Source organism: Emydura macquarii, unplaced genomic scaffold, assembly GCF_026122565.2.
Source record: "Emydura macquarii macquarii isolate MOO-44397 ecotype Brisbane River unplaced genomic scaffold, CSIRO-AGI_Emac_v2 contig_1447, whole genome shotgun sequence".
NCBI classification, from domain to species: domain Eukaryota; kingdom Metazoa; phylum Chordata; order Testudines; family Chelidae; genus Emydura; species Emydura macquarii.
In genome coordinates this window covers 111,832-126,000 of record NW_027131584.1, presented here as the reverse complement: position 1 = coordinate 126,000, position 14,169 = coordinate 111,832, and the positions used below count along the sequence as shown (strand labels likewise).

Here is a 14,169-nt window from a genome sequence, read left to right as displayed (position 1 = left end):
CATTGGTGAGGCCGCATTTAGAATATTGTGTCCAGTTTTGGGCCCCCCACTACAAAAAGGATGTGGACAAGTTGGAGAGAGTGCAGCGGAGGGCAACAAAAATGATTAGGGGGCTGGAGCACAGGACTTATGAGGAGAGGCTGAGGGAACTGGGCTTGTTTAGTCTGCAAAAGAGAAGAGTGAGGGGGGATTTGATAGCGGCCTTTAACTACCTGAAAGGGGGTTCCAGGGAGGATGGGGCTAGGCTGTTCTCAGTGGTGGCAGATGACAGAACAAGGAGCAACGGTCTCAAGTTGCAGGGCGGGAGGTCTAGGTTGGACATTAGGAAAAAGTTTTTTTACTAGGAGGGTGGTGAAGCACTGGAATAGGTTACCTAGGGAGGTGGTGGAATCTCCATCCTTAGAGGTTTTTAAGCTGAGGCTTGAAAAAGCCCTGGTTGGGATGATATAGCTGAGGTTAGTCCTGCTTTGAGCAGGGGGTTGGACTAGATGACCTCCTGAGGTCCCTTCCAACTCTAATATTCTATGATTCTATGATCCTCTGAGATCAAAGGCAGGAGTGAAATTAACGCCACTCATTGCCAATTTGGATTCCTCCCATGCTGAGTGTTGCAGACACTCATATTACCTCCTTCGTAAAGCAGGTTCATATCAACTGAGGAGGCAGCCCTGACCCGGCAAGATGGAGAGGAGGTTTGCCAAAGCAGCAAGTACTCCACCTTGGACAAAAGAGTTTAGGTTCTGAGTGTCCCCAGAAGAGCCCCCAATCCTGGCACCAAAGGTTTCATGTTCCTCTGCACATCCTGTCCCAAATGTCTGTGCAGGGGGGCTGTGAGTTTGAGACGACAGTATGAATATGCACACCCGTAGTACATTTATCTGGGATCAAATTAGAACGCCGAGCTATAGTCATACTTCAGGGCATAAACTGAGCACCAGCTGGGTTCAGGAAGGAATCCTGCTTCCTCTCCAAGGGTAATGTCGTACAATTTTGTATATGACAACTGCTTATGGTCCTCCTCTGGAGTCTTCAACACTGAGAGCTTTGAGAGGCAGGATACCAGTTCAAATGGGTGAATGCTCAGAACCAGGATGGAAAATCCCTATGTTCTTATGTTTAATATTTCCTGTGTTTGATTGGTCGGTAACCTCCTCAGTGCAGATCATTTATAAGGATGGAAAAAGAAAACACCTGTCAGCCAGTGCTCTCTGAAGCACATCACTCTGGAATTCCACATTATGCCTGTTCGGCTGGAATTCATCCTCTGGCTTATTTCTTTTAACATCCTGTATCCAGTTAGTTTCAGGTGAACAATAAAGATGCATTGTTTCAGGCTGCATATTTTCAAAGTTCATTGTTGTTGCATGACTTTCTGGGGTAGCCCTCTTGCATTTCCTCACCTCATCAGTGCTATATCTCATTTCAAATTTCAGCTAATGATATAACTAAGAATCCTAGAATATTGGGGTTAGAATCATAGACTCCTAGAACATTAGGGTTGGAAGGGCCCCTAGGATATCATCTAATCCAATCCTCTTTGGAAAGCAGGCCCAACTGTGACTATATCATTCCAGTCTGGGCTTTTTCATGCTGTGCCTTGAAAAAATCTAGGATGGACATTCAACCATCTCCCAAGGTAACCCATTCCAGTGCTTCACCACCCTTCTAGTGAAAAATGTTTTCCTAATATCCAACCTAGACCTCCCCTAGTGCAACTTGAGACCATTGCTCCTTGTTTTGTCATCTGCCACCACTGATAATAACCTAGCTCCATCCCCCCGGAACCTCCTTTCTGGTAGTTGAAGGCTGTCACCTAATGTACTAGACCCTCCCCCAGTGCAACTTGAGACCGTTGCTTCTTGTTCTGTCATCTACCACCACTGAGAAGAGCCTGGAACCCCCTTTAGGTAGTTAAAGGCTGCTATCAAATCCCTCCTCCTTCTTCTGTTCTATACACTAAAGAAGCCCAGTTCCCTCAGCCTATCCTCATAAGTCATTTGTTCCAGCCCCCAATCATCTTTGTTGCCCTCTGCTGGACTCTCTCCAATTTATCCACATCCTTTTCATAGTGGGAGACTAAAAACTAGATACAATACTCCAAACGGGGCCTCACCAGTGCCAAATAGAGGGGAATACTCACTTTCCTCAATATGCTGGCAATGGCCCTACTAATGCAGCCCAATATGCTATTAGCCTTCTTGGCAACAAGAGCACAATGCTGACTCATCTCCAGCTCATTGTCCACTGTAACCCGCAGGTCCTTTTCTGCAGAACTGCTGCCTAGGCAGTCCGTCCCCAGTTTGTAGCAGTGCATGGGATTCTTCCGTCCTTCTTCCTTGCACCTGTGATATTTCTATTAAATACACTATTTGTTTATTTTGGCCCCAGTCTCTGCACAATGTGTCCCAAAATGAACTGATAATTGAGGGCAGATTTCATGGCTTTGTGGGGAAGGAAACAGAGGGAAAACTTCAAATGTCTGCTAGTTAAGAATTCAGATAGACTGATAGGGGGAGACACAGCACTGGAAGGGATTGTTGGGGCCTGGTGAATGACAGAGTTGGGCACCTTGTGATGGCAGAGAGGGGCAAAAGAGTCAAAGATGGAGGAGAGTGAGGAATGGTCAGAATCAACAACCATCCTGATGGCAAATAGGGCTGAGAGCATATGAGAAATCGTCAGTGCTGATGTCTGGAAGTTACAGACAGGACGAGGTGACAGGGTATGTGGGTCTGGGGGATGACAGGTTATTCTGAAAGAGATCACGTGATGGTTGGAGAGATGGAATTTAGCAATGGAGAGGGCAGTGCTTCATGATGCAGTAATAAGACATTAGGTGTGAGGAACTTCTGCAACTGGGGAATTCCTCAAGGCAGAGCTCAACAAAATTGTGACAAAGCACCCTTGATTAACAAAGAGAAATCCTTTCTCCCTCCTGTTAAGCAGGTTTAAAGTTTATGGCCCAGGTGATCACATTCTGCAGGTGTATTTTCCCACCTTGTTACAAAGTTCTTTGTTTTTGACCCCATAAATGATATGGTTGAGAACAGGGGGTATAAGGAGATAGAGGCTGGCCAAGAGGACGTGAATGTGGGCAGCGATGCTCTGACCGAACCTCTGTGTCAGGGTGGAGAAGAGTTTGGGAGTATAAAACATCAGCATCACACAGATATGGGCTGTGCAGGTGTTGAGGGCTTTCCTTTGGGCTGTCTTGGAGGAGATCTTGAGGATGGCCCTAATAATCAGCCCGTATGGAAAGCCAATGAGTGTCAGGTCTAACCCAGTGTTCACAATTTTTATCCCCAGGCCATACATCCGGTTGACTGTGGTGTCCCTAGACGAGATCTTCACCACAGCGAGGTGCTCGTAATACGTGTGGAGGATAACGGGGTTGGCGCCAAACGGCAGCCTTTGCCATAGCAAAGGCACTGGCAGAACTGAGAGAAAAGCTCGTATCAAAACCACTAGCCCTATCTTAACGATTCATGTGTTGGTGAGTATGGTTGCTGTGGAAACATGAAGTTTGCACAAAGACAGTTTGAGCATGTAGCTGAAAGCTAAGAGGCAGTTAGGAATGTGCTGACCGATAAGTGTGTTCAGCTAGGCGTGGACAAAATTTTCTCTGAAGCTAAATAAGACAGCAAACTGCCCTACTGTTCTTTCTTTTGACTGAAGTTGTATTTTTCCATTTTAACAATGAGCTATGCACATGCCTTCCTTTGTAACCAAATACGGAAAGTTCCTTGTATATGTGACACTATTTGTTCAAACTCACCATTTTTTCTTCTTTTTATACATGCTTAATGCATTTTGCTGTATAATAAAGACTTGGTAATAAGTCTGTATAAAAACCCTCACACGATGCAGATCGGGGGTGCAGTTCAGCTGAAGCTGTTGCCCCAGGTAATTACCTTGTTAATAAAGTTCTTTCCTTGCCCACCCAAACAGAAGTGAAGACAGTGTTTTCTTCAACAATTTTTGGTGCTGTGACTCAGATCGCTGAAGCTCACCTGGGTGTGCCAAAGTCAGAGTCTACACGGTCGGGGTAACAAGAAGGAGAGTACAGTACAGCTGCAGGCAGCCTTCAAATTGTCCCTTAAACGGGGCAGTTTGCCACTGGTGGTTCTGTGAACCCCGAAAATCTTGGGTGTTAATTCTGTGTACTCTCCTCCTCTAACTCATGACCTGACTCTTTACCCTGCAGTTATTGCTGGCAAAGCCCAGGATAAGGCTCACACGATCATAAGAACCACACTTGGATAGGGTGTGCAGAGCGATAGGGGAGATCGGCGGCTGTCCTAACTTTGGACACCAACGGTGCCACAACTAGGTAAGGGGCCTTTTGAAATCCCTAAGAGTTGGTCTCCGAGTTCTTTGGCAGTGTCATGCATCTCCCTTCCCGTGCAGCCACCTCTAACCGAACTTGACAGTGGGCAAATGGAAAACAACCTTACGGCCAGATCCTAGGAAAAGGAAACTGAGTAAGTCAACTTTGGTTTGTGGTTTTGTATTGTTTGAAGGGGTGTTTATTATTGTATTAAATATGGGTATGGGAAAAAGTAAAGGGGCTCCGCCAAAAGAGTCCCCCACTTTATATGTATGTGAATTATGGTCCAATGGAACTCTCTCACCCATGATAATCCGGTTGAGCAGTTTCCAAAGGAAAGCTCTTTTTCCCATGACACAATTCTCCACTTAAGAGGAGCCTTGGAGTCAAAGGGAGCCAGGATTAAACAGCCGGAGTGGCAGGCATATTTTGCATGGTATGAGGAGTTCTGTAACAGAAGGGAAAAGTCTAAGGTTAAAAGCTTGCAGAATACGATTGGAAACTTGCAAAGCAACTGGACCAGACTAAGGAGAAAAGCCACAGGAGACTGAGCCCAAAGTGAAATCTTGCGTTCCACTTTACCCTCTACTTCCAACCAAACTAGAGGATGAGGTAGATGACCAGGATCAGACAGATGTTCTGGACTTGCTCCAGGCTTGCCACCAACCCCTTCCTCTCTCTCTCTGCTTTTCCTCCCCACCCATCTTTCTCTGCATTTTCTTTCTCCCCCACCCTTTTTCCTTGCTGCTTCTCCTCCCTCCCCTTCCTGTCATTTTTTCCTCTTGTTTAGCAGTTAAGGGTTAAAGGCGCAGTTGGAATATTAAGGAATATTGGTGTGGTTAGCCTGTGCTTTAAAATATTTCACAGAACTATTTGGTTGCTTTTCAGCCCCCGTCTCTGCACTTTTGTTTTCCTAAAAATTTAAAGAAGGGAATCTTAAATATACTTTAAAAGGGGCACAGACTAAAGTAGCTGTGTTGCAAATATTGTGCTTGGTGACTTAAGTTTTACAATCACAATAAAGGAATGAAGGGTTTACTATCACAAACCTATGTTCTCAGTGAAATGTTCAAGCTACGGCCGCAAAGAATGATATAATATGTTTAACTGAATGCAGAAGTAAGTAATTTAAGAAAAGGAAAGAAGTTAAAGGTAGCTTTTGTAAGAATTAATACTACAAACATTGAGGACAATTGAACAGTTAAAAGTTGTGGAATTTGTTGAAGGGTGATAGTTATGAAAATGGTGTAAGAGTAATAGTGTTAAATATTTTGATTTAATAATATTCAATAAAGTAAATGTATGTATAATTTGGTACCGTCACATTGCGTGGAAACCTAATAGTTAAACAAATTACACAAAGGGGTCAGGTAGTGGCCACTAGCATGTTTTTGTCCCCAGGAGCCTTTACAGCTATTTGAAGGAAAATGGGCCCTTTTCCTAAAGGAATTGTCTGTAAATAATTAAATGTAAATAACTGCTGCGGGCAGCAGGCAAAGAACCACCTAATTTAAATCATTTGATTACTAAACAAGTGGTCAAATTTACAAAAGGAAATAAGGGGTTTCCATTAAAATTTAACTGTTTTAAATGTACAAAATAAAAAAAATTAAGTGTGTAAAAATTCTAGTGAAAAAAATATGAAGCAAACACAATCAGCTGGTGTTGTTTAGCTTTTGTTATCAAGTATTTAATTTGAATAAAAATCTCAATAACAAAAAATACAATTTTGGCAGAGGCTTCTCAAAGTGCTATGCTAATACCGGCATGGTTCAAGGAGGCTTCCTCAAGCCACCGTGTCCACGGTACCTGGGAAATGGGTTCCCATTTAACCATTAACGTTGTGGAGAGCATTGCCAGGAGATCAAGGGAATGTAATTTGCGTACAGCTGAGTGAAAATAATTAGAGCAGTGCAAGGGAAAAAGAGAATTTGTGTGTACAAATATATTGTGTAAATTTGTATGGTTTTAAGGACCTAAACGAATACTCTTGATTTGTAAAAAAAACAAAACCCTGCTTTGTAGGTTTCAGATGAATAGGTTTGGTTAGCATTTAACCCTTTGAGTACATCCGTGTTTTATAAAGTTCATCATCTTTTAAAGACCAAAGTTGTGGCTGTGGGAAAGGCAGCCAGAACCAGAAAAATGGGGAAAGATTCTGGATCTTTTTTTGGTGATAAAGTAGCACAAAGGGACTGCAAATAATAGACATATCTGGGCAGTAAACAAACTACCTGAAACCAAAAAAAAACAAAACCAAAAAACCCAAGGCCACAGGAACTCCTATCAAAAATGACCGCTTTGTGTCCAAACTACTGGACAACATTCAACTGCCTTTTAAACTTGCTATAGTTAAATGCCAGGCCCGTATAGCTTCCACTGACCCGGTGGCCAAAGGAAACTAGTTTGCTGACTTTTATGCCAAACAGGCCACCTCCCAACCATTCCGTTCTTCTTCTTCCCCAGCACGTCACCTCCTGCAATTATCACTTCAATGTGGGCATGCCTCACCCAATCCCAACCTTGCTCAATTACAGTCAGCTGCATCACCTCAAGAATTGTCTGCCTGGCAGAGGGCGGGATGCGTCCTCAATTCTTTGGGTCTGTGGGTTGACCCCCTGAACAGGATAGCAGTTCACTCGCATCCCTGCCGTTCCTCACTCGTCTGTACCATGGTGCGGCACACACGAGCAAAAGGGGGATGTTGGCACAAATCAACAAACATTGGTTTGCCCCAGGTATTTCTATGGTGGTACAATGACTTTGTGTCTCTTGCCCCACCTGCAACATTTTAATGTGGGAAAGGTTGAAAAAACAAACCAGGTAATCATCCCCCGCCTTGGGGCCCATTCTTAAATATACAGGTTGAATTTATACAATTACCACGTGTCAACAGGTATGACTACATACTTGTTATTGTTGATGCCTTCTCAAAGTGGGTTGAAGCCTTTCCTTGTGTTAAGAACGGTTTAACTGTTGTTAAAATTCTGCTCAAGGATATTATCCCTCGCGATAGTATACAACGTTCCATCAATAGTGACAGAGGGACACATTTCACAGGACAAGTCTTTCAGGAGATTCAAAAGGCCCTGCAACTGAAACACAACCTTCACTGCCCCTATCATCCACAGTCAGCTGGGCTAGTGGAGAGACTGAATGGGGTGCTGAAATTAAAATGGTCAAAATTTTGCTCAAAAACTAACTTGACCTGGGTGGATGCCTTGCCATTGGCTTTAATGACGATGCATTCCAATCCAAGCAGAATCACTGGACTTTCACCCCATGAGATTTTGACAGGTCACCCTATGTGAACCCCGGTAACAGTCTTGTCCTTAAAACGCTGGGACTTACACTTTGCAGATGAGCTGGTGATAGACTATTGTAAGAAGTTAATTGCATGTGTACAGCAATTTCATTCACAGGTTAAGAAAGCCCAGCATCCCTCACCAACAGAACCGTGCCATGACCTCCAGCCCGGAGATTGGGTCCTGATAAAGAACCACAAGCATAAGAACACACTTGCCGTTTGGTGGAACAGCCCGTTTCAAGTCCTACTCACTACCCACACAGCAGTCAAATGTGAAGTGAAAAGCACCTGGATCCACATAACACATTGCAGAAAAGTCCCATTTCCGGAGGAATCCTCATTAACACCTCCTGTTGAAGACAGCGTAATAACAACCAAGGCCCCAATATCTAACCACGGCCTACAACCTGCGCTCATGTAAGACTAACCAATTACATAGCCTTAAAACAGACTCCAAACACCAACTGGTAGGGTGAAGTGCTGGCAACCTCTCCCCTACTTAAAGAAAATCGACTCCAGCACGTGAAGAGGATTTGCCACAACTAAGGCTGCTCTGAAGGATGGTGTAAGGTTAAGTCTGTATTCACTGTGAAGTAAAGATCATGAAAAGCTTCATGTATGTGTTATTGGCACTCTTGATCCCCCATGGTATTGGCTCCAATACATTCCTGCGCATTCTATTACAATCCACACAGGACCTTAACATTACTAACTGTTAGGTTTGTGGTCACCTACCCACCCATGCCAGGGGAGGGATTCCACTGGTTCCTATTGCAGTATCTCAAAACGATACCTCTTGGGAGAAACTTGCCTTTGGTGAAAATGCCACCTGGTAAGATGTCGGTAGAAATGTGACTGAGTACTTATAGGTCACGGACTGTCCAAATAAAGAGGACAGGGTGTGTTATGTGTGCAGTTCTACTGGCCAGAGATTTTTAGGCATAGCCCAAAATTGTTCCCAAGTAGTATATGATCATGCACTAGCGACCCCACAATTTATTTGAAAGGTCCATATTGGCATGCTGGGTTCTGAATTAAGTGATGTGATTATGGAACCACAGCCAGGCCAGGGGAATATTGGGTATGCGGGAATAAGGCATATAAGCATTGGTCAGCGGAATGGAATGGAGCTAGTTATCCAGCCTATGTGCGACCTGCCATTCATCATACCACCCATGACCTCCACACTCTCTTCCCAACACGGGTCAAAAGAGCCATCATTCAAACCCAATGATACTGAGGTATTACCCTTCCTTGATATGGGGTAGAACTGGCCCTCCGAGAAATAAGAAGGGTGTCTTCAGTCCTAGAAGAGGTAGCAAGCAATACCGTCATTTCTATTGCCTCTCTCACTGAGGAGGTAAGTGCTATAAGGCAGATGACCCTTCAAAACCGCATAGCCCTTGATCTCATTCTGGCTGAGAAAGAAGAAGCTTGAGGAATTATTGGCCAGCAGTGCTGCACTTACATCCCAGATAATGAGGGGGTATTTCTGGAGCTTTGCAGAAAATACAAGAAGCTTCCAAGAAATTACACCAGTCAGATGACTGGATCTCTGGAGCTGGTTTAGTTCCCAAATTGGAAACTTAGGCTCCACCATTAGCCAAGGTCTGTTGTTTCTCCTTGGCATAATTGTGTGTATTTATGTCCTCTTTATGCTTATCAAGCTTTGCTGTACCTGTGCCACACATCAAATGGCTACCCAGGCTCAAATTACCAAACGCAGAGCTATTCAGATAACGTATGCAAGGATTCTAAAGGAACAAATAGAAGAACATGAGGAGGTACAGGGTATCATGAATATAAAAGTTGATAAGGGAAATTAAAGGGTTGTGACAAACTTAAGCTACAAGCTTGTTGTGCTTCATAGCACAAAAGGGGGCAATGTGGAAACATGAAGTTTGTCACAAAGACAGTTTGAGCATGTAGCTGAAAGCTAAGAGGCAGTTAGAATGAGCTGACCGATAAGCGTGGTCAGCAAGGCGTAGGCAAAGTTTTCTCTGAAGCTAAATAAGATAGCAAATTGCCCTACTGTCTCTTTCTTTTAACTGAAGTTGTATTTTTCCATTTTAACAATGAGCTATGCGCATGCCTTCCTTTGTAACCAAATACGGAAAGTTTCTTGTACAGCTGTATACGTGACACTGTTTGTGCAAACTCACTGTTATTTCTTCGTTTTATTACGCAGGCTTAATGCATTTTGCTGTATAACAATGTTGGTAATAAGTCTGTATAAAAACCCTCACGCGACGCAGATCGGGGGCACAGTTCAGCTAACGCTGTTGCCCCAGGTAATTACCTTGTAATAAAGATCCTTTCCTTGCCCAATCAAACAGAAGTGAAAACTGTGTTTTCTTCAACAATGCCCAAAATGTCACAGACTATGCCACTCTGCAGCATCTAAGCAGGGTGATGTCTGGGAAACACTGCATCCCCTTGATGACAAAGGGCACAGGGGAAACCTTTCAGAGAGAACAGGTAACTTGCATTAGAAAAGGGAATTTGACTAATATAGAACTTGAAAGCCTGATGTTTTATCTTTGTTTATTTGCTGTGTAACTTGTCTATGTTTCCTTTTCCTTACTATTTCATCAGGTCCTTTTCTGCCGAACTGCTGCCTAGCCAGTCGGTCTCTAGTCTGTAGCAGTGCAACGGACTCTTCCATCCTTCATCTTTGCATCTGTGATTTTTCTGTTAAATAGATTTTTCTTTATTTTGTCCGCAGCCTGTGTACAATGTGTGTACCAAAATGAACTAATAATTGAGGGCAGATTTCATGGCTTTGGGGAGACTCAGGACTGCAGGATGACAGGTGATTCTGAAAGAGATCAGGTGATGGTTAGAGAGATGGAACTTAGCAATGGAGAGGGCAGTGCTTGGTGATAGAGTGATAAGGCTTTAGGTGTGAGGAACGTCTGAAAATGTAAACTGCCACAAGGCTGAGCTCAGACAAATTGGGACAAAGCACCCTTAATTAAAGAGCACACATCCTCTCCCCCTCTTGTGATGCAGCTTTAAAGTCAGTGTCTGCAAGCGATCATGTTCTGCAGGTGTATTTTCCCAATTTTTCACGAAGCTCTTTGGTTTTGATCCCATAAATGATAGGGTTGAGCATGGGGGTGACAAGGAGATGGAGGTTGGCCAAGAGGATGTGAACGTGAGCAGCGATGCCCTGACCGAACCTATGTGTCAGGGTGGAGAAGAGGATGGGAGTATAAGACACCAGCATCACACAGATGTGAGCTGTGCAGGTGTTGAGGGCTTTCCGGTGGGCTTTCTTGGAGGAGATCCTGAGGACAGCTCTGATGATCATCCCATAGGACAGGCCAATGAGTGTCAGGTCTAACCCAATGACCACAAGTGCTATCACCAGGCCATACATCCGAATGACTCTGGTATCCCCACACGAGACTTTCATCACAGCGATGGGCTCGCAGTACGTGTGGAGGATAATGTGGTTGGCGCAGAATGGCAGTCTCTGCACTAGGAGGGACAATGGAAGAATCAAGAGAACAGCTCGTATCAAACCCACTAACCCTAGCTTAGTGATTCGTGCGTTGGTGAGGATGGTGGCGTATCTCAGAGGGTCACATATGGCGACGTAGCGATCGAAGGCCATTATCACGAGGATGGCTGATTGCATATCATAAATCGAGTAAAGAAAGAAAATCTGGGTGAGGCAGCCTTCCAGAGTGATGTCTTTGAAACCGAACCAAAATATAAACAGTGCCTTTGGCACGACGCAGGTAGACATGCTGATGTCTGTGAGTGCCAGCATGCAGAGCAGCAGAAACATGGGCTTGTGGAAGGTCTGCTCTTTGCCAACAACCAACAGAACCATGAAATTTCCCAACAGGCCGATGATGTAGAACATAGAGAAAGGGATGGAAATCCAGATGTGGGCAGCTTCCAGCCCCGGGATGCCATTTAGGATGAATGTTGGCGGGCCAGAGGGGGTTAAGTTGAAAGCCGGCATGAGAGGGTCGAAGCAGCGATGAGGATCTGAAATTCCCAGTGTGTCTGTGTGGGAAGAGAAGCCCAGTGAGGGGGTTAGGCACTTGGTAACAAAAAGCACGGTAAATATTTTATAGTTACTAACAACCTAGAAAGAGGAGTGAGCAATGTGATGGCAACATTTGCAGATGGCAACTAATTATTTAGGCTGTAATCCAGTCCAGAGATGACCTCAGAGGGAGCTAACGGAGCCGGTGAACGAGCAGCATGGTGGAAGATGACGTTCAATGTCAATAAGTGCAATGTAGATGCTCATTGGAGAGAAAAATGGGAACTTCTCAAACACCTTAGAAGGAAACAATATAATAGCTGTGTAGATGTATGCATCTAAGGACAAAAAAGATAGGCGATGCTTACACATTGCAGGACTCTATCCTAGGAAGCCGTGACTCTGAACAAGATTTGGGCAGCATGAAGGGATAATTAGCTAAACGTGAGCTCCCTGTGTGACCCTTTGGCCAAAAGAGCTAATGTGATCCTGGCATGATAAACAGGGGAATCTCAAGTAGAGGTAGAAAAATTGTTTTACCTCTTTCGTTGGGAGTGGTGCAACAGCTGCTGGAATAATATGTCCAGTTCTTATGTCCACAATTATGGTTGGATGTTGATACATTGAAGAGGGGTTAGAGAAGATCCACAAGAATATTTAAAGATTAGAAATCTTGCCTAATAGTGATAGATTCAAAGAGCTCAATCTATTTAGTGTAAGAGAGGTGATGAAGGGGTGACTTGATAAACAGTCTACAAGTCCCCACAAAGGGAATAAATATTGAATAATGGGATTTTCAGGCTAGCATAGAAAGGTCTAACACCATCTAATGCCTGGAAGTTGAAGCTAGACGAATTCTGACTATAAATAAGATATACACTTCATAAACGGAGAGAAAAATTAACCATTGCAGCAATTTAACAAGCATCATGGCAGATTCTCCAACACTGAGAATTTCTAAACCAAGGTTGATGTTTCTCTATAAGCTCTGCTCTAGGAATTCCTTGGAGGCAGGTCTCTGGTCTGCGCTATGCAGAAGGTCAGTCTAGATGATCACATCTAGTGCTCCATTTTGGCCTGGGGCTCTGTGAACATGTCCCTGAAGCACATACAGGAGTCAGCTGGAGGCATTTTATCCAAAAGCTGGTGTCTGAGCCTAACGGAAGGCATATTTTTTACTCATGACAGTGCTGAATTTAGCCCCACTGCGAAAATGTCTCAAAGCTTCGAAGCTTTGAAAATGACACTCTAGGTGTGTTCCTTTCAGGTGTGAGGCTTCCCATGAGACGTGGCATAGATGAATGTTTCAGATGAGAAAACTACTGATGTGACTTCATAAAACCTCCACCTTTAGAAATGTATGTACAACTGTCCCCATTAATGACTAACACCTGGCTAACAAATGATCCCAGAGAGTCCCAGGTTTAGGCTCTGTCTCCCAGTGACTCACTGTGTCAGCCAGCGGCCAGTGTGTCACCTGCACATGGCAGCTGTATTTACCTAACACCGACATGACCCAGCATTCCCAGCTCTCATTATTTACTGTGCACACTTCTCAGCTTGCTCGTTGTTCTTGTGTAGCGGCCTCCGAAGCCCCACACGGTGTGTGTATGAGCAACAAGAGCAGCAGCACAGGACAGGTGCCTTGGCATCTGCCAATGTGTGTGTGACATTCCTCATCGGAGATAAACTGTCACTGATCCACCCTAGCTGAGGGACGGGGGGGAAAGGGACACCTCATCCCTTCAGAGGAAGAGTCTTGGGGAGCTTGGAGTGGTTTGGAGGCTGGGGGGACCACGGGTGACTGGGAAGACTGGAGAAGATACTGGTGCCCAGCGTAGTGTTGGAATCAGAGCAGTCAGGGATGGGGAAGGAGATTATAGACAGGGTGTCATATCTGATGGGAGATGGAACCAGCTGAGTAGCAAAGATCAATGGTTCTTTCCACTGGGGAAATGCCTGAAATTGAATAACTAACATTCAAGAACCGTAAAAAAAAAAAAAAAAACTGGAAACAGAAATGAGCAAAGGTTGTGACACCAGGATGAAATAGGCCCTGAGACCTGCCCAGACAGACTCAGGGCCACAAAATCTCCCAGCACTGGCCTGGGACCAACAATGAGAAAGAAAAATTGAATTTCAGCAGTGCTGCCTGTCTGTCCATGTACCCCTCCCTCCCCACCCCCACAACGCCCAGCGCTGTCACACAGTGATCTCACTCAGCCAGGACCAACACCAGGTGCCGGACACACCACTCAGTGACAGCTCGTACAAATATCTACACAGCCTAGATTAATTTCTGAGTCTCCCTGCACCGGTTAAAGGGGGGATGGAGGAGGAGAAGCAGCCTGCACAGCCTGTCCAGGTGTGAAAGGAAACCCAGTAGCAGCTCAGGGTGTGCAGGGAAGAGGAGAGAGACAGACCCGAGGGGAGGGGAGAGGGAACGTGGATACTAAAACGAGCCAGTGCGAGTAACTCTTCCTCAAAATGACACAAAGCTTAGTGAATTCCTACCAGTTAGAAACCCAGACA

General features: G+C 44.6%; 1 protein-coding gene across 1 annotated transcript; it reads right to left on the bottom strand.

The window, feature by feature from the left end:
- Positions 1-10,671: 10,671 nt before the first annotated feature.
- Positions 10,672-11,635, bottom strand: LOC137156338 (olfactory receptor 52P1-like). Its single transcript, XM_067553057.1, has one exon. The coding sequence runs from the start codon at positions 11,608-11,610 to the stop codon at positions 10,672-10,674; it is 939 nt and encodes a 312-aa protein (XP_067409158.1). The 5' UTR covers positions 11,611-11,635.
- Between the last annotated feature and the right edge of the window lie 2,534 nt (positions 11,636-14,169).